General features: G+C 40.5%; 1 protein-coding gene across 2 annotated transcripts in view; it reads right to left on the bottom strand.

Moving 5' to 3' along the window:
* Positions 1-21,928, bottom strand: part of RALGAPA2 (Ral GTPase activating protein catalytic subunit alpha 2) — a 123,632-nt gene that overhangs the window by 87,151 nt on the left and 14,553 nt on the right. Inside the window, exons 4-16 of one of the 2 annotated variants that reach the window (XM_086631942.1) lie at positions 16,739-16,796; positions 14,239-14,282; positions 13,150-13,324; positions 12,483-12,598; positions 10,044-10,182; positions 8,571-8,770; positions 7,241-7,471; positions 4,713-4,892; positions 3,601-3,741; positions 2,861-3,009; positions 2,320-2,431; positions 1,316-1,553; positions 598-762 (exon numbers count right to left, since the gene is read on the bottom strand). In XM_086631942.1, coding sequence (XP_086488068.1) covers positions 598-762; positions 1,316-1,553; positions 2,320-2,431; positions 2,861-3,009; positions 3,601-3,741; positions 4,713-4,892; positions 7,241-7,471; positions 8,571-8,770; positions 10,044-10,182; positions 12,483-12,598; positions 13,150-13,324; positions 14,239-14,282; positions 16,739-16,796 — 1,948 coding nt within the window. The remainder of the gene's footprint in view (positions 1-597; positions 763-1,315; positions 1,554-2,319; positions 2,432-2,860; positions 3,010-3,600; positions 3,742-4,712; positions 4,893-7,240; positions 7,472-8,570; positions 8,771-10,043; positions 10,183-12,482; positions 12,599-13,149; positions 13,325-14,238; positions 14,283-16,738; positions 16,797-21,928) is intronic. The other variant, XM_086631943.1, reaches the window with a different exon arrangement.

Here is a 21,928-nt window from a genome sequence, read left to right as displayed (position 1 = left end):
AATTCAGACTGCTGAAAGGCTTTAAAAATCAGGTGTCTGTTCAGTATCTGGGGTCTCCGACCCCATCATTCCTCTCCCCCGTTCTCCCTTCTCCTGTTTTCCTTTTTCCAGAAGTAAACATGAGAGAAAAAATGGAAAAGGAGATGCTATACATACCTCATCATGCTAATAAAAAGAAAGCAAATAAAGCGAATAAGATAAATATTTGGTTTACCTGGTGCTCACAGCAAATAGCTACCTCTCTGGAAGTTTGGAAGCGATACGTATTATCTGACTGAGGTTAATAAATGCTTTCTTACGAACTGATAAAAATAGGAATGTACTGTACTTCTTTACAAAAAAACGTAACTTCCACACGACTAACTTGCAATTAAGTGTAATGCATTTAAAAGCATACATTTAGATTTTTCCAAAATCCTTGGATTCTTTATTCATACTGGCAGTGGTCAGGACATCCAGACACAGGTACGCAATCTCTCTGTTTAGGCATTCAATTATCAATTGCACGACTGTGGAAGCAGCTGCAACTCACAGGCAGATTTAGAACTGGAGTGTTACTGCGTGTTTGGGAACATGAGTGTGCAGTCCTGGTCTAACCTGTTGCTCTTTGACGCACGATATTTCTTGCTTTCTCGACTCCTGGGGCTCCAGAGGTGGTAGCACTTCTGAATCTCATCGGCTCCACAACTTCAGGATGACTTTTCCAGCTTAATGAAAAAGATCTTCCCACTACAGCTGTCTTCTGAGGCTCCAAAACGCCACCTTAGAGATAAAGAAAACAAAATTCTCTAGCGTTGTATGCTTTGGCACGTATTTTTCTGGAAGGATGAATGGACTTAAAGCACTCAAATATGAAAAATACTAATCTTTTAAACAACCTTGATGTATTTCTACTGTTATTAAAAAACAATCACTACTTCAACTATGTGCACCAATTGCAAGGAGGCACAGAAATGCAGCTAAAATACTGTAATTAATAAAGTTTAATAAAACATATGGAAAAGAATTTTTACATTGATGACTATGCCAGACTACAGCACAGGAAATCATCTTTCATTTCCACTACGCAGAACAGACTGATTTTGAGCGCGTGCTAAAACCTGCTAAATAGCTATAGTCTACTGACCCTAATTACCTTTCCTCCCACAATGAAGGATGAGAACACATAAATCCAAAGCACTTCACATTTGCTTAATCAGATTCTTGCACTAGATTAAGTAATATTTAATGTTAGATTAAATTAAATTAGTTTTTAAGTTTAAACTTAAACATTTAAATTGTTTGACACAAAAAGCAGCGAAGCACAGAGACTAACCTTTTCCTCTCTGCTTTTTTTCTTTTTGTTCACTGAGCTTATCCAAAGGTAAGTTTGTCATTTCCACCCCGTAGACGGTTCTCGCTAGCACCGCCGTTAGAGAGTCCATGATATTGGCCCACTCGTTTATGAGCTCCTCCCAGTCCGTCAGGGCAGACAGAACGCTGAGCAGCTCATCCCACAGCTCCCGAGAGATGTAAACACTCAGGTTTGCTCTGATCCAAGCCACGATGAGGGTCTGAGAGAGGGGAAACAGGTGACAGGTCATGCATTTCTGTCGAGATTAATTCAGCACACCACCATGGACCCACACACCGACCTGCATACTCGCATGGATTATTTGTGATGCACACATACTATGTGTAGATATGCTTCACCAAAGAAAACATTCCTTGAAATTGGTGGATAAATAATCGAGGAAGTTACTGACTATGGAAAACTAAAAATTCCGAAATGTTATGTTTCAGGTGGTCTACAAGTTCTCTGGCAAACTGAAATAATACAGTTTATAACAAGAATAGAATGAAGAACTGTCTCCTGCACCTACAGAACGACCGCGGCGATCGAGCTCCGCCAGCGCCACTCAGACCGAGGCGCTGCAGCTGAGCGTGCCCAGTACAACATCACCTGCAAAAGTTTTCGTCTCATTCAACATGACTCAGTTTTGACTTCCCCGCTGAACTTCCAGGAAAACAGTTACACCAAGCTTACACTTCAGACATACTCACTGAAGGTATCCCACACAGAGACTGTGTGCCTGACCACTCCACCACGGTTTGTAACAGAGCCCTGGAGAGCAGATCAAATCGACTGCTTTTTGCACCTGGAATCTGTGTCCCTCTCTTAGGAACAGGTTATAAAATAACTACTTGTATTACTGCAAAGGAGAGTTTCTTTGTGTTTTACAAGTAGGTTTCGTAGTACTGTGCAACAGTACTTAACTAAAACTACAGGTAGCCATCCCAAAAATCAACATCCACAACCAACCAACCCCAGGCACTCACTCGGAAAAGCAGTCCCGACATGCTTTGAGCGAACGTATCCCTCATTTGGTTTTCTTTCGGCTTCTGCATCACAGCTTCTGTTATTCTAAGGAGTATCTGTAACATCTGTTCCCTGGTTCCAAAACAGAATTGTACTTTTTGTTCACATGTTCTATTAATTGCACTCGGTAATTTTCACGTACCAAACCCCACTCTTAATTCTCCAGTAAACCTGACATACTGAGAATGGGATCACACTTCAGACTTCACAGATCACTTGGAAAATAACATTAGTTGCCTGTAGACTGTAAAAACTAATTTTTGAGGTGGTGAAGTCAGGCATGGAAACACCAGTCAAAACCTTGAAGGTAAATAGTATCACGATGTAGAGTCAACAGAACCTGCAATCTCACAGATCAATTCAGAGGCCAGTTACAAGTGTGACTTATGTCGTAAGGTCTACCCCTGACAAAGCCAGTTTTTTCCCTACCCAATACTTCTCCCATCAAGTTTAAACACTGATAATTTTCTCTTAAAACGATGCAGAACATATTAAGCTTACCATGTCTTTTTATTCATTGACAGTTCCATTATCATGTGCCTAAAGATACTCAGAACTGCTTTGCAAGCATCGACTTGCTCCTTCAGAAGCACAGGGACCTCAGTGCACGGTTCCAGTAAGAAAACGTTTGCAGAGTTTGTCAAGAACACCTTCAAGACAGGCATTTACAATCAGTTTACACAGTGTCAGGAATAAAAAAAGTCAAGACTTTAAATAAACTACTTGTCCTCCTCTAGTCAGACCTTCTGCTTTCCTCAGAGCAAGTTTCATGTTTTACCTCTAACTTTATTTTTCTGCATCATTCTAAAAGTCAGGTGGCATTACAGGCCCATCAAAGGCACACACTGCACACTAGGGAGTCTGGAGGTATCTCTTCTATTTGGTCAGGCAAGAGTTCCATTCCTCCAGCTACTCATTTCCTGGCATTATATGCTTGAGCAACCACCCATATTTCCAGTAAATGAGGTTACACGAAAGCAAACGTACAGTTCTGATTCCTACAGCCCACAGCAGGAAAAAAAAAAAGCAGCTTTGTCCTAAATGGATACCTGGCTCTAAGACATGGCCATATGGTTTAATATTCATTTTTAAAAAGTTATAAACGAAGTTGAAATAGTATCTTACAAAAAACATCGACTGCTGGTAGCTATTTGCCTTAATGTCCGAGACTGTATTGTAATTTGTGGTGTAAGTTACACCACTACGTAAGTCCCAGCCTGGCCCCCTTTCCACACCCGCACCTGTAACGCAGCCTGAGCGCCGGCTTTAACGTTTTTGTCCTCGTCTTCCAGCACGCAGCCTCTGCTCACAGCGCTGGTGAAGGAGTACGTTCTCCCCCAGCTGGAGGAGCGCTTGTGGCCGCAATGGTCAGAGGAAAGCTGTCCAAAACACGACCCAGTTAGTGACAAGGCAGAAAGGAACAGGTCCACATTTATGCAAAATCATTTCCACGTCAAGAGCAAAAAAGGGACGCTCATTCCAGCAAGGAATTCCTGTCCATAATTTCTTAATCTCTGAACAAGCAGACAGTATACAGAATTTAAAGGTTCATAAAAGTTTTAAGAGCTATGTTACTTAAAATATTTTGTATCACATTTTGCAGTCATTGATTGCAGCAATAGTTGAACTTAAGCCTGGCAAAACTACAAATCCCCTACAAAAATAATCTGTCATAACCTTGTAATTCTCACTATGTTTTTACAACTTGAACCTCTTTCTCAGTACAACAAAACTCCCTTTTAAATAGCTTCACAGTGTCAATAGTGTCAAAGTCAACTTTCACTGACGGTTCAATACGGAGTACTAAAAAGATGATGTACAGAATTTTTATCTACACTTTAATTTTCTAAATTATTATAGGAAATATTAAATATTATTCTAATTTTTATTATTATAATTTTATATTAATTAAATATTACTATAATTTCCTAAAATTTCCTAAATTACAGTGTCTGAATCCAAATATTTCATCCAGTATATATAAATTCACAGGTATTTTCAAATTCTTAAGTAACCACCACCAAAAGGAGGTAGTCCCACACGCACTAGGCCGACAGACAGCGTAAATTTTAACACTGCAGAACATACTGGTATTCCATCCGTTAAGTTCTTCCTACTTCTATTTGAATAGACAGGGAATGATCAAATCACATTTCTTAAACTAGCTTCAATCTTTCCCTGCACTCAGTAAGGGCTACTGAACACCCAATATTTATTTAAATTTCTGCACCTTAAATAAAAGCATTTTTTAATCTTGATTTTCCACACTTTCAAAAAATTGTTACTCATTTACACAGCGAGTTTAAAACCTAAATCATATATTGTAGGTGAAGAGAATAAAGTAACATTGACACCATACATGTTTACTGTCCGTTTGCTCTGATGAATCCTCCAAGCTGACAACGGCATCCTGACTGTCTTCCTTTTTGTCTGGCTCCTCCATGAACACGGGTTTCTCTTGCAGTATCCACTTCCGATAGACCTTCACCACTTTTCGCGTTGCAGATATATCAGAAGGTGGCAACAAAAAAGCCTAAATCGAAAAGTGCACCAATTTCACCATGTATAGGACACAGATGTGCGTGTAGAATCATAGAATCATAGAATCGTTAGGGCTGGAAGGGACCTTCAAAGGTCATCTAGTCCAACCCCCCTGCAAGGAACAGGGATATCTCCAACTAGATCAGGTTGCTCAGGGCCTCGTCCAACCTGGCCTTGAACGTCTCCAGGGATGGAGCATCCACCACCTCTCTGGGCAACCTGTTCCAGTGTTCTACAACTCTCATGGTAAAAAATTTTTTCCTAATATCCAACCTGAATCTACCTCCCTCTATTTTAAAACCACTACCATGTGTGTGTACATACAAACACACCCTCACACACCACCCCTAAATAATATAGCTCAAAAAAAAAAGAATACATGATTTTTACTCTCTGCAGAAGATGACTTCAAAGCACAGCAGCAGCATGCGAGGTGAAACGCCGCCGCGGCGAGCGTAGGTGGAGACAGGGCAGCGAGCTGTGGTGCAGGTAACAGTGGCTGGCACTTGATCCCTTCTCACTATGGATCGGGAAATGGACACAACGAGTTGATTTTCACCGTGCTACCCCGTGTTTGTATTTGGGAACCATTCTGGAAAGACGTCCCCTTTGGAAGCTTGCAAAGGCTGGACCGGCTGCCTCCCCAGTTTCTGGAGGTCTTAAGCTCCCCACTACACTCAAACACATAGAGCGACAGAGACCTTTGCACTGCCGTGAACAGGCACAGAAACCAACGTCTGAAAACGTCATCTGGTACAAAAAAGTGCATTTTGCCAATAAAAAACATATTTGTATCAATACACGTTATATTACAAAACCACTGAAAAAGACAAAAATAAATTCTTCATACTAAAAAACAGGTTCTTTCAAATAGGAAGAGATTTTTCCACTCTCCATGATTAACAGGGACAAAAACTATAGCATTGCATTTCAGAGCGCTCACTCGTGGTGTATTTTCCTATACCCAGCACAGCTGCAAAAACATTACGAAGGTATCTTGCCCAGCCCAGGGGCAAATCTTTGCATCACACAGAACATTTTCAGGTCTCTGGTAGCAGGAGGTGCGACATCCAGCAGCTGATTTCAACAGAAATCGAAAGGTGAACAGAAGAAAGTTTAAATACGCCACACGGCAAGCGTCTGTGAAATTTCTGAAAAAGTCTTCCCTGTCACGTTCTTAAGGATGCAGGAACTGAAAGAGCCAGAAGGCAACTGCTAGAAAATCAGAGAAACAGCAGCTTGCCAGGGGGATGAATGGGCACTACACAGAATGTTTGCAGAAAAGCTAGGAAGTAGGGTAGGAAAAACAAAAAAAAGGAAAAAAAAGAGTAGAGGAATTCCGAGTGACTAGTGAGATTCCTGTAAGGGAGAGATAAACACAAAAGGGATCCAAGATCCAAATCCCAGTACCTGTTTCAATGACTGAACACTGACCATATTTAACCAAGGCAGAAGCACTGCATCACGTTCGCCTGTGCTGCCGGGGGCTGGTCTAACCTCACACCCCCTGAGCAGAGCCCAGGGGAGGGCAGCACACCACAGCAGCTCTGCACACACACAGAAGTACCCCATCCTGCCAAAATGCCATCCCTCCCACTGGAAAGCACTGCTGCAAGGAGGTCCTGCCCCCTGCCACACGGGCACTTCATAGCAAAGTGTGTGTGCTCACTCAGCTGCTGGAGAGCATCTTCTGCACATTTGTGTGACCTGGAATTGCTGCTTCCATCAAGTTCTACCTTGGAACTGGACAAAAAAGCAAAACCAGAAACAAACAAAAGAACACCCACTAAAAACAAACTCTGCCCTCCAAAAAAAAAAAAAAACCACCAACCAACAAAAAAAGAAACCAAACAAACAACAAAAAAAAGAGACTGGTACTCTCCAGTAGGTCCACACGTATTTTTATCACAAACAACTGAAAAGATGTCACACTAATGAAAAACACTAGTAGAAGTAATCAAGGTTCAATTAGACACTAAATACTGACGATGACAGGAGGAATATGAATCTTACTAATTCTAATAATAAATTTGCAAGCTAATAGGTCTTTACACACCTTTAAATCACACCATAATACCAAGAACAAACAAAGTGGCCCATTCAGACAAGACACGTCGCTGTCTGGCATCACCAACAAGCTTCAGTTCCTATAAAAATTTCATAATTCTCTAATGAAAACTAGACCTAGGAAAGACTCCAAACGAAAAGGGTGCTGGTGTAACTAACATTGAGTTTGAGCAGTTACCTGACCAATAGCCTTTGCAGTGCTCTTCCTCATAACCACGACATTTCCTTTAAAAACCCAAAAAGATACAACAGCAACTCAACACCCGCACTTACCTGCCGAAACACCTCATTAACAAAGTTAACGTATCCTCGAGTGGACAGGAGGATCCTCTGCACCATCTCATAGACAGTCCGGTGCTGCTCGTCGATGCTGCAGAGGCTGGAATTGCTGAGCCTTCTGTCCGACAAGGTGCTGCTGTTCGAGTGGCTTCTCTCCTGCTCGCTTCCGTAGGGCGCACCAGTTTCCAGCTCCGCAGTTTTATCTTGGTTTACACCACCAACGGTCTACACAGAAGAAAACGCACATCTAATTAAAGAGCTGAAGCAGTGTACACCAAAAATCCAGAATACTTAACGCGGAACTCGAGATACTCTTTGGCACACAACACGCTGGGATCCCAGCAGTCACGAAGTGTAATTTTCAGTCTACTGCTGGATGCAAGAAGGAATTCGGTCTACAGTCAGTAGTGAACTTCAAAACCACTAAGGAGTCAACATGTGCCAAAAGCTGGCACACAGCTTCAGCTAAGTGAGAACTTCTGACCAGTTTCCATTCTGAGGGCAGCAATACCTTTATACAACCTAAACATTTATTTGGTGTCCACTGCCTACAAAATTCAGTGAAAAGAATAAAAATCTTTTTCCAGGCTATGTCCGTTGGAGTGACACAGCAGTTTACACAAAAGGTGGAATTTCCAATGAGAAAGAAACGATTAATTGAAAAAGCACTTCCAGCAGGTGAGCTACACTTAGCTGGTTTAGGGTTTCAGAATTCTACAGCGAAGAACTTCAAACACAACCGACATGAAAATATACAGTTCTACCATAATAGTGAAGGCATGCTTTTCCAATGAATCCACGTTTGACATTGACCTATGATTCAAGAGAAGACTGTAAGTTGACATCAATCCTAAATTTTTAACAGGAAGTTGGAGATCTCTTAAAAGAAAAAGAATCTTTTTCTATAAAATTCGTTGTGAAGTCCCTAATCCTAAGGAAGTTTCAACCAGCAATTTGAAAGTGAAATATTTTTCTAATGTCTCATTGTAAACAGCTGCTATAGGAAAATAAAGCAGCCTTTGATGTTGCTGGGAAATGCTCCATGGCACAAATAAGTTTGACAGTTTACAAATTAAATTCCAAAGTCTAAACATAACACTGATGAAGCTGGTAGGGCAAGTAGCTAGGAGAAAAAAAATTTCTAGTCAATCTCTAATGAGTTTCCCTTGGAGATTCCCTCCTTCAAAGGAAAAAAAACAAATCAAATAATCAAGTACATAATTTATTCACTTAGGGGTAACTTTTCGTTCTTGCTTCAGCGCATCGTGACCATCTGCGAGGTTAGCATGTGCGTAAGGAAAGAGAGGTAAACTTTAAAGCACACCTGAATAATTTTAGGGATCATTTCTCCTCCATTTTTTGTATGCTGAACAGCAGTTAAATACTTCTTTTCAAGAAAGAAGGTAACAAGCCACTTAATAAAAACAACTCGAGCTGCCATGTATGGGATTTTTGTGCTATAGACATTTTCATTGTTCCGTGTTGCAGTAACGTATACCGGTCTTGGTCTTACATCAGGAATATCTGGTGAGGTAAAAAGGGAAGACAAAGAAAATCCAATCTTAAAAAACAGTAATTGCTTCCAGACTCTGGTTAAATGTATTGAACATGTCACCAGCATTTTCTTCACATGAAATAACAGATGCAATGACTGACAAATTACATTAATGCTTACATTCTATCACAATTTTATTACTCCTAAAGAAAAACAAGAACATAAAAGCCCAAATCTTTCCTGAAGGTTACAATTTGTATCACACAAAACAAAGGAAAGCAAAAGAGAAGGGCTGCAAAAAGAAGGGCAGAATCTGAAACTAAGAACTACTCCTACTACAATGTACATGAATTTTATAAGTTTCACAGAGTTTTATTAATAAAGTACAGTGAGGAAGAGAAGATGGCTCTGGAACACTCAATAGAGCAAGGATGAAGAAGGACACTGTGCATTGGAAAGAAGATAACTGAGGTGCAAAGAGCACTGCACAAGCTGAAATAAAAGGAAGAAAACACATGGGAAGAAGTGGAAGATTGCTGAAGGGAAACAGGTTGGGCCATAATTCATTCAGATGCTTAGTTTCGGGAAAAATCATTTGTATAAGCTGAAAAACATGGAAGGCCTGGGCTGTAGCTGTGAATGGCACCGAGGTGATTTTAGACACCAAACTGCAAAGGCCAGGAGTTGGGTCAGAGGAGAGGGGGCAAAGATGATGCAGAAGAGGCTGCAGTACATCAGGTGAGTATTAACACCACTGTTCCTATGGGCTCTAAGACATAATTCAGTAGAAAATTAGGAAAAATGAGAGCGTTTCTGAAATAACATGCTTTTAATCCTACAACTGTAGCTGTACATCCCCATTTCCTTTCACTTGGCCTTCCACGCTCATTTTCTCTCCAAGGAAACACGAAGCAAAATAAGAGTAACTAAGCTGGCTACTCCCTCACGCCCCGGCAGCGTGCAGAATCGTTAAAAAGCCCATCAGGGAGCACGTTCTGACGTGGTGACACAGCACAGTCACAGAGCCCTCGCTCACTCACTGTAAATGCTGTGCCCCTGGACACGTCCTTAGGGAAGGAGAATCAGGGCAGCCCTTACGCAGTGATAAGCAGCAGCAGCAGCTTCCTGGACTATCCCAGAAAACCAAAAGTTGTGCTAGGAAAAAACAAAACCATTTAGACAAGGGAGGAAGAGTCCTCATTCAACAGAAGTGCAGTGATACACCAGCAGGTAACAGAGATGCTCCTGAGAACAGTCACTATTATTTCTTTTTCTACCCAAAAGACAAAATTCACTACTTACCAAGAACAGGTTTGTAGAGGTTGGTTAGCTTTGTAAAAGATGGGAACAAGTGAGGAAGATAGTATTTTCTGAACAAGGTAAAGAGAAACTTAAAACCAGTGTCTTGGTTCTCCTTATTCTTCCACTCTAAGCTTGCAGCCTTTGTCACGGAGTTAGAGAAAGAAAAAGCTTTAAGTCGACGTGTTATACAGACAATCATTCCATATCAAACAGAAAACAAACGATTACACTTTAACAACAGATATAAATTAGCACTGTCCCAAAAAACCTTACAGACTGCAGGGAGAATGTCAGACAAAGCCAGGAAGGCTTTAGCCCACGAAGCAAGCAAGCTCGTCAGAAGCCAGCGCCTTTGTGCTGCTCTAACACGGTGAAGCACAGAAAATGCCTTATTAATGTTTTTAACAAAATTGATTGCTACCTGTAAGCTTAGACGAGCTTACTCTGCGCTACACTTTTATCAGAAAGATGTTTGCCATCAGAAACACGCTCAATGCTCATGTTCAATACGGTTGCACACATAACGACATACCGACGCAAAGCACAATAAATCCCCAGTGACACGGGAGAGGCTGACACCCAAGTTCCTTTTTAGAGGCACTTTCTGCACGGATCGACACCAGAGTCACAAACGGACTTTGAGCTGCTCTTTACCGACACTTTTGAACTACAATTCCTCGGAAGACTGTGCCAAATTTGGATAGTGGTGCTCTTTTCGTATCAAAACGCCTTCGGTTTGGAGTAAGCTGCACGCAGCCTACAGCAGTGCGCTCGCTTTATTTGTATAAGCAAATACAACAGCATTTCAAACCAGAAAGCTAAAAGCAGGGTTTTAGCACAAAACAATGTGGCACATTTTCCACGGATGACTCAAACCTACCTTGGTTTTAATCACTTCAATCACTTCTCTGTGAAACCCAAGCGAGCACTAGAAGTGTTTATGTTTGACAGACACTTTTAATTCAGGCCCATCTCTCTCTTTTCTGTTTGTTTTGTGGGTTTTTTTTGCTTGTTTGGTGTTGCTTTTTTAAAAGCAGTATCAAAAGACTACAGGATTCTTATTTGTTTTGCAGTAGCAAAAAGTAGCAAACTTAGAAAAGCTTGTCCAACTATAAACAGCAGATAAGTTTGCTGACTCTATATCCAAGATGATAATTAAATTAAAGAAAATGACTTGTTTACATCAGTCATGTGATATTTATTTCTTTATTTTCTTTTAAACACATTTTCTTACTTTAATCTGCACTAGATCTTTTCCAAATCTCTATAAAAATCGTGGAACTTGCAACGTCCTACTTTTGCAAGATACACATGTAGAGCTTGGAAACAAGGCTACTGAGGTTTTGTATCATTTTATTTGTTATGTAAATAAACTGATTCCTATTCAATGCTACCGAGTTGCAGACACAAATTTTCTTGACGATGTAGATTTGCTCTACGCTCTGGCTCTGAGTGATCATTTTGTACTTGCATCAGATATTTTAATCTCATCTCTTGCCTGAAGCAAGAAGGTTACTGCCCAGCTGTGGTCCCCTCTGCTGTGCAACACAAATAAGTGAACGTGGATGAACCACAATGCAGCTGGATTTATAGTGTAGTCAGTTTTTTTACATCTCAAACATGTAGTACAAGTACGAGAAGAACAGTGAAAATATTTTTTTTTTAACTGAAGTATTGTGAGACTCTGATATGTGAAACAAAGAGTGCCGTGTAGGAAGCTGATAATTTCGTATAGCTACTTTTCAAAATAAAGCATTTATTCAAGATGACAATACCCCTTCCAAATATCATTTTGGTCTTGCCTTTTGGTATTAAAAAACGTATCTCAAAGCATTTCATTATCTTGTATCTTTTTTTCCTAATACTGAGTTCTTTAATGTTCATTGTCTATAGTTTCTACTTTATTTAAAATGTTGTTTCATTTGTAGTTTTTAAATGTATACATTATCTTAATTTCTTTCCTGTACAGATTAATCTGATCTATTTCTAATTAAAATTTTTGCTGCACGTTACTTGCATCCTTTTAAAAAAAAATATCTTAGAAGCCATCTCTCTTTTTTTATCTCTTCTCCAGCGGTCCTTTACATGTCTTCTCAGCTATGATGTGCCCAAAGGTAACAAACTGCATCTTTACCCCATACCAATTTTCTAAATGGGACCACAAGCACATAAAATAGTCAGTTATCCTGCAGGTTTGGATAACGTTCACTAATTCTTATCACATGTGTGAAAAACTTCTTATTTTCACCAAAAATGGCACAAGGGAATACCTTTGGGATGATTTTTTCCCTTTTAAAAACAAGAGTGAGAAAGTGCAGAAGACAGTTTCTTCCTGGGGAGAGGCAAAACCAGCTCTGTGTAGATACAGTGTAGAATTAATTGTCTACCACAAGTACATTCTCCTAAATATCAATAGTTAGAAACGTATATCCTCCGCACCTGAATTACCATATATTTTAACAGCAGCTGAAGAAAATAGCAGGTTTGATCTTCAGTAATTTTCTCTCCAGAGACAGCTGGCAAAAGTGGCGTTATTTCTTCTGGAAAAATCTTAGCTAAAATAAAAAGAAGATGTTTTAAACATAGAAAACCTGCAAATAGTGAAATAAAACACATTTTCTATAAAAAGATTAATTTGAAAATAATCATTAATAAAATAACTGCTAAGTTGTATGAAGTCAAAGTCCAATAACTGCTTCAGATTCCCATATTTCCCCAGGTCCTACCACGTACAGTCGAGGATGGCACCAACCTCTGATCTCCTGCAGTGTGGAAGGGTTAACACAAGCAATCACTGCAGGTAACCAGTAAGCTGTAAATCTACACACCTGCTTGTTTTGCAGTACTGTGTTCATATATCTGTGCTCCAATTAAAACAACAAACCAAAACCCAAAACCCAGCTGTTCTGAACTCAGAACGACAAGATCAGAAGGCTTTACAGCTGCAATAAACACAACAGCTTGACAAATTCAGTGAATCTCTGAATTACAAAGACAAATAGCACCATCCATGGGACATCTCCCCACAAGAAACTCCACTGCTCCCCAGTGACCTCAGTGGAAGGGGGATGTACACCCATCATGGAAGCGCTGTCTGTCTACTCACCGTCTGGCGCATTAGGAGGACTAATGAGGTTATCGAGCGTGTAGGGACCTCGTGAGGACATAAGGGGTGGAAAGCCAGGCACGAGACAAGCAAATATTAATATCTGCTCTTCTGCACAGTTAGTCTGAAGTGCTTGAAGCCAGAGAAGAAACAGTCGTATTCCTTCACATCTTATCTACGAGGGGGGTTGGTAGAAGAAGATACTCAAACAAACTTGTAAGTACAGTAACACAAATAGCCAAGAAAAAGCAGAACAAGTACTTTCATCCCAGCTACGTGCCAATGAGCCCTTCCATCACAGCAAGAGTAAATCACATTAATTTAATTATGAGCGGAGAAGGGCAGGAGCAAGCTGAACCCAAGGCAGTGTCACTCCAAGGAGACGGCACTACCACTTCCATCAAGTGGCCGAAACGTTCTAGCTCCACTCCCCCAGCTCCAGGGGCCAAATGCATCTTGGCTAGTCCCAAGACTCGATTTCAACAGGGGCTCTGGAAGCACAACAGCAAGTGTAACGCCCAGTCGCGGAGCTGCCACGCTTCGTGCCCCAAGTCTGAAATCCTGGCTCCGCAGAGGACCAAGCAAGATATTGTCCTCAGCACAGAAGATCATAGAGGATTCATGAAGATCCTCAGGAAAACTAAGATGCAACAAAAGCACCCAAGGTAGGGCATTCAGGAAGTTTACTAAGTTCGTTCACTTTTATTTTAATTAACAAGATACAATTGTAATTTTAGCAATATATTTAGAAAACAGAAAATGGATTAAAAACTCTTTGGCAAACAAGAAACCAATACGTTTAATACTGCATACTTAGTGCTAGAGAGACCAGAAAAAATGAAGTATTAAGCAAAATATATCGATACTTTCTCCAGGTAACTTTACCAAGGTGACCAAAACAGCAAAATCACTGAAGATAAACATTAAAATAACCTAGGATTACAATAACATTTATGATTAAAAGGTGATTAAGTAAAATTACAAAGCCTAATGATCTGAAAAATACTAATATTGGAAAATTATAAAGTAAAATGCTTCATAAGAATTAAAGTGAAAAGAAATATGAATGAATACATCAAAGAGAAATACCTTGAGAGAATTTCCAGTGTGCAAAAGTTTCTTCAGAATCGACCCTGGATTAGAAAAATTAAACAGGCACGTATCAGATACTAAGATGGTCACTTTCCTCCAGAATGTTTTTTAAAAAATATTAAAAAAAGACTAGTTTAATGCCATTTCCTATGTGGCTACTGTGCCAGAGAAAAAAAACTATGGGGTGAAAAAGCCCAAAGTTAATCTAATTACAGTCATCACCATCGGTGTTACAAGATTAAACATTAGCTATCTTTACAGTGAGGTACTTTGGTTTTAGTCAGATGACAACATCTCAAATTATTTTCATTAAAAATAAGATATCTAGAGGAAATTTTGACTTACTAGACTCGGAGGAATCAAGAAGTCCAACTTCTATGACTAAACGCATTCAAATACACTAATATTGATAACAATACAAAAAAAGATGCTAACAATCTATACTGCATTCATGTCTCTAAACCATAACTATTAAAATTGCAAAGTATTTTGATTCTGGTTTTAGAAATACCAGGCTAACTGCCCTTAACTTCAAACATCTGATCTAAAAATCAAAGAGTGATTTAACTTCATATGCTTCAGGTAAAAACTGGTTTTCATCCAATTCTGAGAGAAAGACATGATGTAGCACTCCGATACATGATCCTTCCCTCAAGACCTCACCCTTTCACAGCATTAAAAGGAAATTATAACATATATAGCAAATATATATTAATGCACATTAAGCAAAAAGACATTCATTTAAGCAAAAAGCAAATCACAAGGTATAGCTGTAAGTAACTGCACTGCCAAATTTTGTAGCTTATTTATGGGACATAGTCAAAAAATTATTCAAGTACGACTATTCAAGAGAAAAATAAAGAGGATATTAACTATAAGACAACTGACTAAAACCAATTTGTTCTGGACTAATTCAGATGAAATGGCAGTAAAGTGGTCAAGCAGATGTCTCCTTTTATTTTTGTCGGTGCTAACTGGAAATGTGACTACAGCCCTTTCCTCGACCTGTAACTTCCACCCGTTATTTCTTCTGCAATAGCAAACTCATTGCTCTGATGGAAACGTGGCAGCTGCTGAAACAGTGCTGGAAACCAAACCAAACTTGATGTGCAAGAGAGAACAACCATAGCAGAAGAACATCGAGCGCTCTAAGCCAAGCTCTCCAAGCACACGCCTTAACTAAGCTGGCAACTTTATTTTGTTCTTTTTTCATGCATGTATTGCAACACAGTCTTCAGTTCAGGGCTTATGAAGCCTTTTTGTGCAGAACACCTGCCCCACAAAGCAGGCAGAGTGGACAGGAGACTAAGGAAAAAAAAAAAAAAGGCAGAGCTTCACTAACTCCAAGATTTCTCTCTGCCGGACTCCTCCTATTCCTTCCCTTGCTCCAGAAGCCAGAATTTGTACAGAAAACACCATGAGAGCATGTGGAAAGAAGGGAGAGTCTCCGGTTTGACCAGGTGAATGCCATCCGTAGGTGTCTTGTGTCTGTCACGGCCAGCGGGATATTCTAATGGGATGATCAGCAAATCCTCCATTATTCGAGGATCAGTGAAAGACAGCTGGAGCTAAACTTGCACAAGTACCACGTATTTGTGATATCATTTACAAAGGTCAGTAAAATTGTGGGCTATCCATTAAAATGGATCAAGAAGAGTTACTAAGAAGTTTGTGGTTTTGTCCCTAATCTCTTTCCTTCACTATCCCAGCTCTAAACCAGAAATTCCTCATTTAATTCCAACAAGCAGTGTGACAACTGGGTGTTTCACAAATGTTAATGACGTGAACTGCACAGAGAACACAGGGATATCAGAGAGGAGCTTCAGCTCCTGCTCACTGCAGCAGCCCAGCGGTTTGCATTCAGTTTAGCACATGCTCGACTGCCCAACAGCCGCCCACCCACAGCACAAGTTTCACAAAACAAATTCCCAGGAGGCAGCAAGGGCTGGGCTCACCATGGCACCCATCGTCAGGCACAGAGCAATATTTAGCACTATGAATTTCTGTGGACATCTCATATAGGACCACTTGCAAAAGACCATCATAATGCAAATTTGCAAGAGAGTCACACAGAGATTCCACGAACCTCCCCAGTCTGAATTTTTGGTGTAAGCCTGTGGACACAAAGACAGACCTAACTAGATGATGTGCTGGTTTATAACCCCCAACATCTTGATAGCTTCTACCATGTGAAAGAGAAGAAAGGGAGGGGGCAGAAGAGGAACAGAAAAATTAGAACAGTATTTGTGCAAAATAAAAACGAAGCAGGCAACCAAAACCACATAAACCAAGGAACACACAGAGCTGTTAGAGCAGGTACAAAGATTTTCCATACACTTTGAGAATTTTCAGCTGCAAGTCTCACACGTAAGCACTATTTGTGTACAGGCAATACTAAAGGATTCGGTGGTTAACAGGACTTGCAGAACCAGGGAAGCCACTGCAGAAAACATTGATTTTATTTGTACTAGAATGTCTTTAAACCATTCCTTCTTACCTATGCTGCGAAAATGCCATCGATAAAAAATCCTCTCAGGTAGTAGCTGCAATATTTTCTGCAGGAAACAAAACTAAATAGTCAAATTTTCCATAATAAACTGGCTCATTCAGAGGATACAGAGAGACTAATACACAAGACATAAATGAAATGGTAATACATACACAGAGAACATGATAGAAAGCAAACACCTATCACAGTAAAGGGCTCCCACCCATTACTTTAATCTCTTGTTATGGAAAAAGACACACTTGGAACGGTCCTGAATAAATATCATGACACTGTCATGAACTGCTTTCCCTTGCCCACTGTCTTGCAAAACCCTAGCATTCCAGAACATAAACTGACGTCTAACAAAGAAGTTCTGGATTTCTAAGCTGCTCACTTTGGGTTACGTTTTTCTGAAGTGTCTTGTAATGGTCCAGCCCAGATTTTGAGCTTCCGCGGCTGAGGTCTGTCCTTCCACCAGCCAACGGGCTCGGATCTCCCAGCTACGGCAGAGATGACCAACGGTGCAGGGATTTTTCCTGCATTTTGAGCTGGAGAGCCAAGCCATGGGAAGCCAGACTCGCTGCATTCCCAGCACGCGCAGCTAACGAAGCGCTTACGCGGAATAACGCGCAGCGGTCTGCGTCTTGGGGCTGATCCTCACCGAGGCAGATCACACACAGAGGGAGGCTGTGGCCAAACCCATTCCCCCTCAGTTTTGTTACCCTACGGGGCACCAACAAAGCACAGCAATTTCAGCGTGTGCTTAAGTGCTTTCCTAAGTGGAGCCTTGTAATCCCAGTTGCAAAGAGCAGTTGGAGCCACCAAACGTTCTTTGTCAGTTTAGTGGCTGGTAATGCTATTAAACTACATGGACAAGTCAAAACTATTGGAGAGCCTCACTTGGGTAATTATGGCTTTTAAAAGGACTTTAACAGGCTACAAGACACCTTCCCCCCCCCCCCCCCCCCCTTTTTTCCTTAAACTATTAGCTGTATAGACTAGGGCTCAGCCAGTAGGTGTATCAGCAGTACAGGACAGCTGACTTATTGCTGCTCAGCCTCCCAAAAAAAGTGAGGAAACAAACATGGTTTCATGTAGATTCCATAGAAAAAAGTGTCTGGATCTTGTAACTTTTCAGTCACTGACATATGAAATTACAAAGATATATTTAGATAAGAAACTAGCTTGCAACATTTACTTTTGAAAGTAAAATTAAATTAAACAATGTTATAAATGACTAACAGTTCCTTGTAGTCATCAAACATCACTGGAAAAAACTTCTGCACAACTAAGCTTTCAGAAATACTACATGCAGGATGCAAAATGAATGACAAGTCATTTAAGCAACGGTGACCCATTTGTTGGTCTTTTGCACATAAAAGCTCACAAGAGGAAATAAAGCTCACAGCCAAGAAAGCGAGAACTGGCGTTTTAGGCAATCCTTCCAGACAGCCAACACATGAATCATTATTGCTGTTAAAAACAGTATGCTCCAGAGATGGAATAAGACAGACCACTTCTTTTTTTTGACAATAAAGTGCTTCAGAAATTATATGCAACACTCAAAATAGAGTCCTTTTGAAAATGGAACATTCCTTTCTCCATTGCAGAAGATGGAAGTCATGACAAGTTCTTTGACTTAGGGAACTAGACCTCGGGCCACACAGCCAGCCTGGCCTTCCTTCACATCTTTACCATAGCACACGCTCCCCAAATAGTGCTTGGCATTTCTAAAAGTTTCCCTAGAATAAAAATATAAATTTGGCACATCCCTTCTATGTTCTCACGGCATTTTGTTTCAGCATTATGCCACAGCTCCCTCCCCAGGCCACCATGGCAACAGGGACCAAAGGAGCAGGAGGCTGGTGGCCTGAGGTCTGGCTCCCCATCCATGGGCAGGAGGAATGCGCTTGGGATGAAGGATCTGACTGGCTAAAAATGAGGCCATGATTGACATTTGGGCTTTACCTGTTAGTTAAGCACCATGTTTCTGCCAGTCAGATTGCAGGATCCATAGACAAAGAATTATCATTATCCATCTAAACGTTAAAATACTAGCAGCCCACCACTTTTCAACACTATTTCTGACATTAATCTTTATCTAACTTGGCAGAGGGCAGAAAGGAGCATCTGATCTAAATCCTGACTACTTCAAGTCACTGCAGGAGCGGTGGCACTGCATGCAGAGTCTCCAGGCACACGTCAGGCTGATCCCGTACCGCACGCCCAGAGCGCACGAGGAAGGGCTCCATTAAGCAAAACCCTAAGACAAACTGGCAAGAAAAGAAATGGTCTGAATTCAGGTATTAGAATATGCTGCAGGGAGGAATCTTCAAGCATCTTCATGTTTATCATGGAAAACCAGACAAAAACCACTTATATTTTGTTTCCATTGCTTAAGTCATTATAAGAAGTACAGTAAACTATTAGAGCAAAACCAATTCCCTTTTACAGGCCACACTAATAAGATACCTTCAGTTTGTCTTTGGATGTAAATTCTCTCTCATTTGTTTCAAAACACTAACTTTTGAGAATCGATTGTATTAAACGTTCAAAAAAAAAATCAAGCATCACTTCTGTATCAAAATGTTGTATTAGAAATCTGCCAAAATCTGGTAAATACTACTAGTGCAAACACGTATCTTAGTATATTTCAGATGATACAGTAAAATTCTACTTTATTTTACTGTTTATTTATAAAACAAAAATTATATTTAGAAAACATACGTCTGTTTCACTGAAAGGCTGATGTATACACCGGGCATGGCACACTCATGTCTTAGGAGTGAAAGTTTGTGAAAGTAATCTGAAGTACAAATACACATTCCTTAGCTGCCAAAAGAAACAACATGTATTTCCCAAGAGCTCCAGCAAGGTTCTTAGATTAATTTCACAGCTTACACATCCCAGTTGATTCAGGATCAGCCCAGTTGCTGGCTGCTCCAAAACCCAGCAGTGCACCGAAGGCAGCTGGGTTTTACTCCGCCGTCTCCGCACGATGCCCAGCACCTTACCCGCTATTTGGGAAAGGCCAGTGGCACGGTGGCACACGGAGGGAGGGCAGTACTGACACATTCTGCAATTTCACCTCAACTTGAACACCAAGTTCCCTTCCAGAAGGCCAACTACGACAAGGTGAGAGCTGCATCAGCTGGTAAGGTGGCAAAGCTGCGTAACGAAGACTCATTTCGAAAAAGAAGTTAGTAAAGTTAGTAACGACTCTCGTATCCAAGTGTTAGTGAATTTTAGGTTATGCTCAGAGAAAATCTAGAAAACAAAAGCTGTTGCAGAGTACAAACACCACCAGGAAAAGCAAGCTTAAACTTTAAATTGCATGAAGCTGGGAGAGTTGGGCAAGAAAAGAACACGCTTACAATTTTTTTCTTTTAAAAAACCACAGAATCAAACACCCTTGTCAGGGGACTGAATCAAAACAATTCAAGGGTCGAAATACATAGTGAAAGGACAGAAGTTCCTATCTGAGGAAAGCTTCCATATCTCAAAATCTTTTCATATAGCAAAAATTGAGACACTTAAGTAGTTTGTCATGCCGTTCTGCTTTTCAGCATCTCAAAATCAGGGGAGTTGGGGGGGTGGAAATACACGGACGCACTTTGAAAAAATGCAAAGATGTGATTAATCACCTGCATAGTACTATCAAACAGCAAACACGAGTCTTTTTTAAAAAAGCAAATTACATTGCTACCATCACAGCTACCTACTTGCAGATACGAAAGCTTTGCAGCAGATTAGAGTGAACATAAATGATTTAAATTCAGAGCCCACGCTTGCTCCTGCAATGCAATAATAAGTTATCATGGTCAAAAGTCTACACAAAAAGTTCCAAATGTTCCAAGTTAGTTCAAAGTGACGGGTAGAATGCCTTTTAACTAGTCATTTTCGCACGTGTGCAGCGAGAGTCCCCAGGCTAAGACGGCGTTCCAGTGCGACATCAGACTGCGTAAGTCATGAACAAGCTCCAGTTGTTGTCCTTTCAACTTGGCATTTCCAACAACGTTTTCTACGCTCTCCCAACCCCTGGTGTTCCAAAAACCACATATTGCTATTTCTATAAAACAAATGGCAGTTTCTTCCACTCCAGCCTAGACTTTCAGCAATACCGCTGTGAATCCACACTGGCTATTGACATCTCGTTTCTAGTTTCACAGTACACTAATAAGAAATATTTTAAGAAACCCCACAGTGCGAAATAATATTGCTTTTTCAGAAAACACATAGATCTATTTAATGCTTAGTGCTTTGCTGCATCTATATGGTAATCCATTATAGCACACTTGAAATAGAAATTAGGTATTACTACTGATCAACACATCAGGGTATCTGTCAGTTCTTTTAACTGATTATCCATAGTTCTTTTTCTTCTGGACTTCTTGCATGACTGGGAATAATGTCAAGTTTAAATCTTAGTTTACACAGAATGCTGCTTTTTGAAAGATGTATCTCCCTATTTTCTCCAAGTAAAATAAAAAATACCAAGGTTTGTATTTCAACAGATTCACTCTGACTTAACCAATACTGCAATTTCTTTTAAAAAGCCTTTTATTTTTGCCGGCTTTGTCGAATCACATCACAATCGGTGGCTTTGTGCCTGTTACTGTGTGCTGTGCTGCCCTGCTGTAAAACGTGCAGAAAGCTGTTACCAAATCTTGCACTGAAGACCCCTACGGCCTGAACGTTTTCCAGCTTCACGTGCACAGAAGTGAGACAATAAGCGTGGCTGCTGCGCCTTCCGGAGCTACGAGAAGCTGTCCTCTAACATGCCATGCAGAGTCTCCTATTAGCAACAACAAAGCCAAAAGCGTTCTTGCTGATTGAACATGCTCTCAGAGGCAATGCCAATGGCAAGTTCAGAATAACAGTCATTCCAGGAGAATGGATTCTGAGGAAAAACAAAAAATAGCTTTTCTGATACAAGCTGTACATGATAAGGAGTCTCTATTAGTCAGGGGCAGGTGGATCTACTTTAAGCCAAGTCAAATGTAGAATGGCTCTCCTACGCCTCTATGTTCAAGTACTCTTTGGTGGTATCTCCACAAGAGCTTCAGAGCATTCAACTACTGAAGTCTGCAGTAATTTAGAAACTTTCCAGCTATTACTCACCAATTTAGGTGGAGCCAAGAGCCCACTGAAGTTAGTATGCCTGCAGCAGCTCAATCTAAATAGAGATACTCCATTTAT

The sequence above is a fragment of the Tauraco erythrolophus genome, chromosome 2 (genome assembly GCF_009769465.1).
Source record: "Tauraco erythrolophus isolate bTauEry1 chromosome 2, bTauEry1.pri, whole genome shotgun sequence".
Taxonomy (NCBI): domain Eukaryota; kingdom Metazoa; phylum Chordata; class Aves; order Musophagiformes; family Musophagidae; genus Tauraco; species Tauraco erythrolophus.
This window is presented reverse-complemented; position numbering and strand designations above follow the sequence as displayed.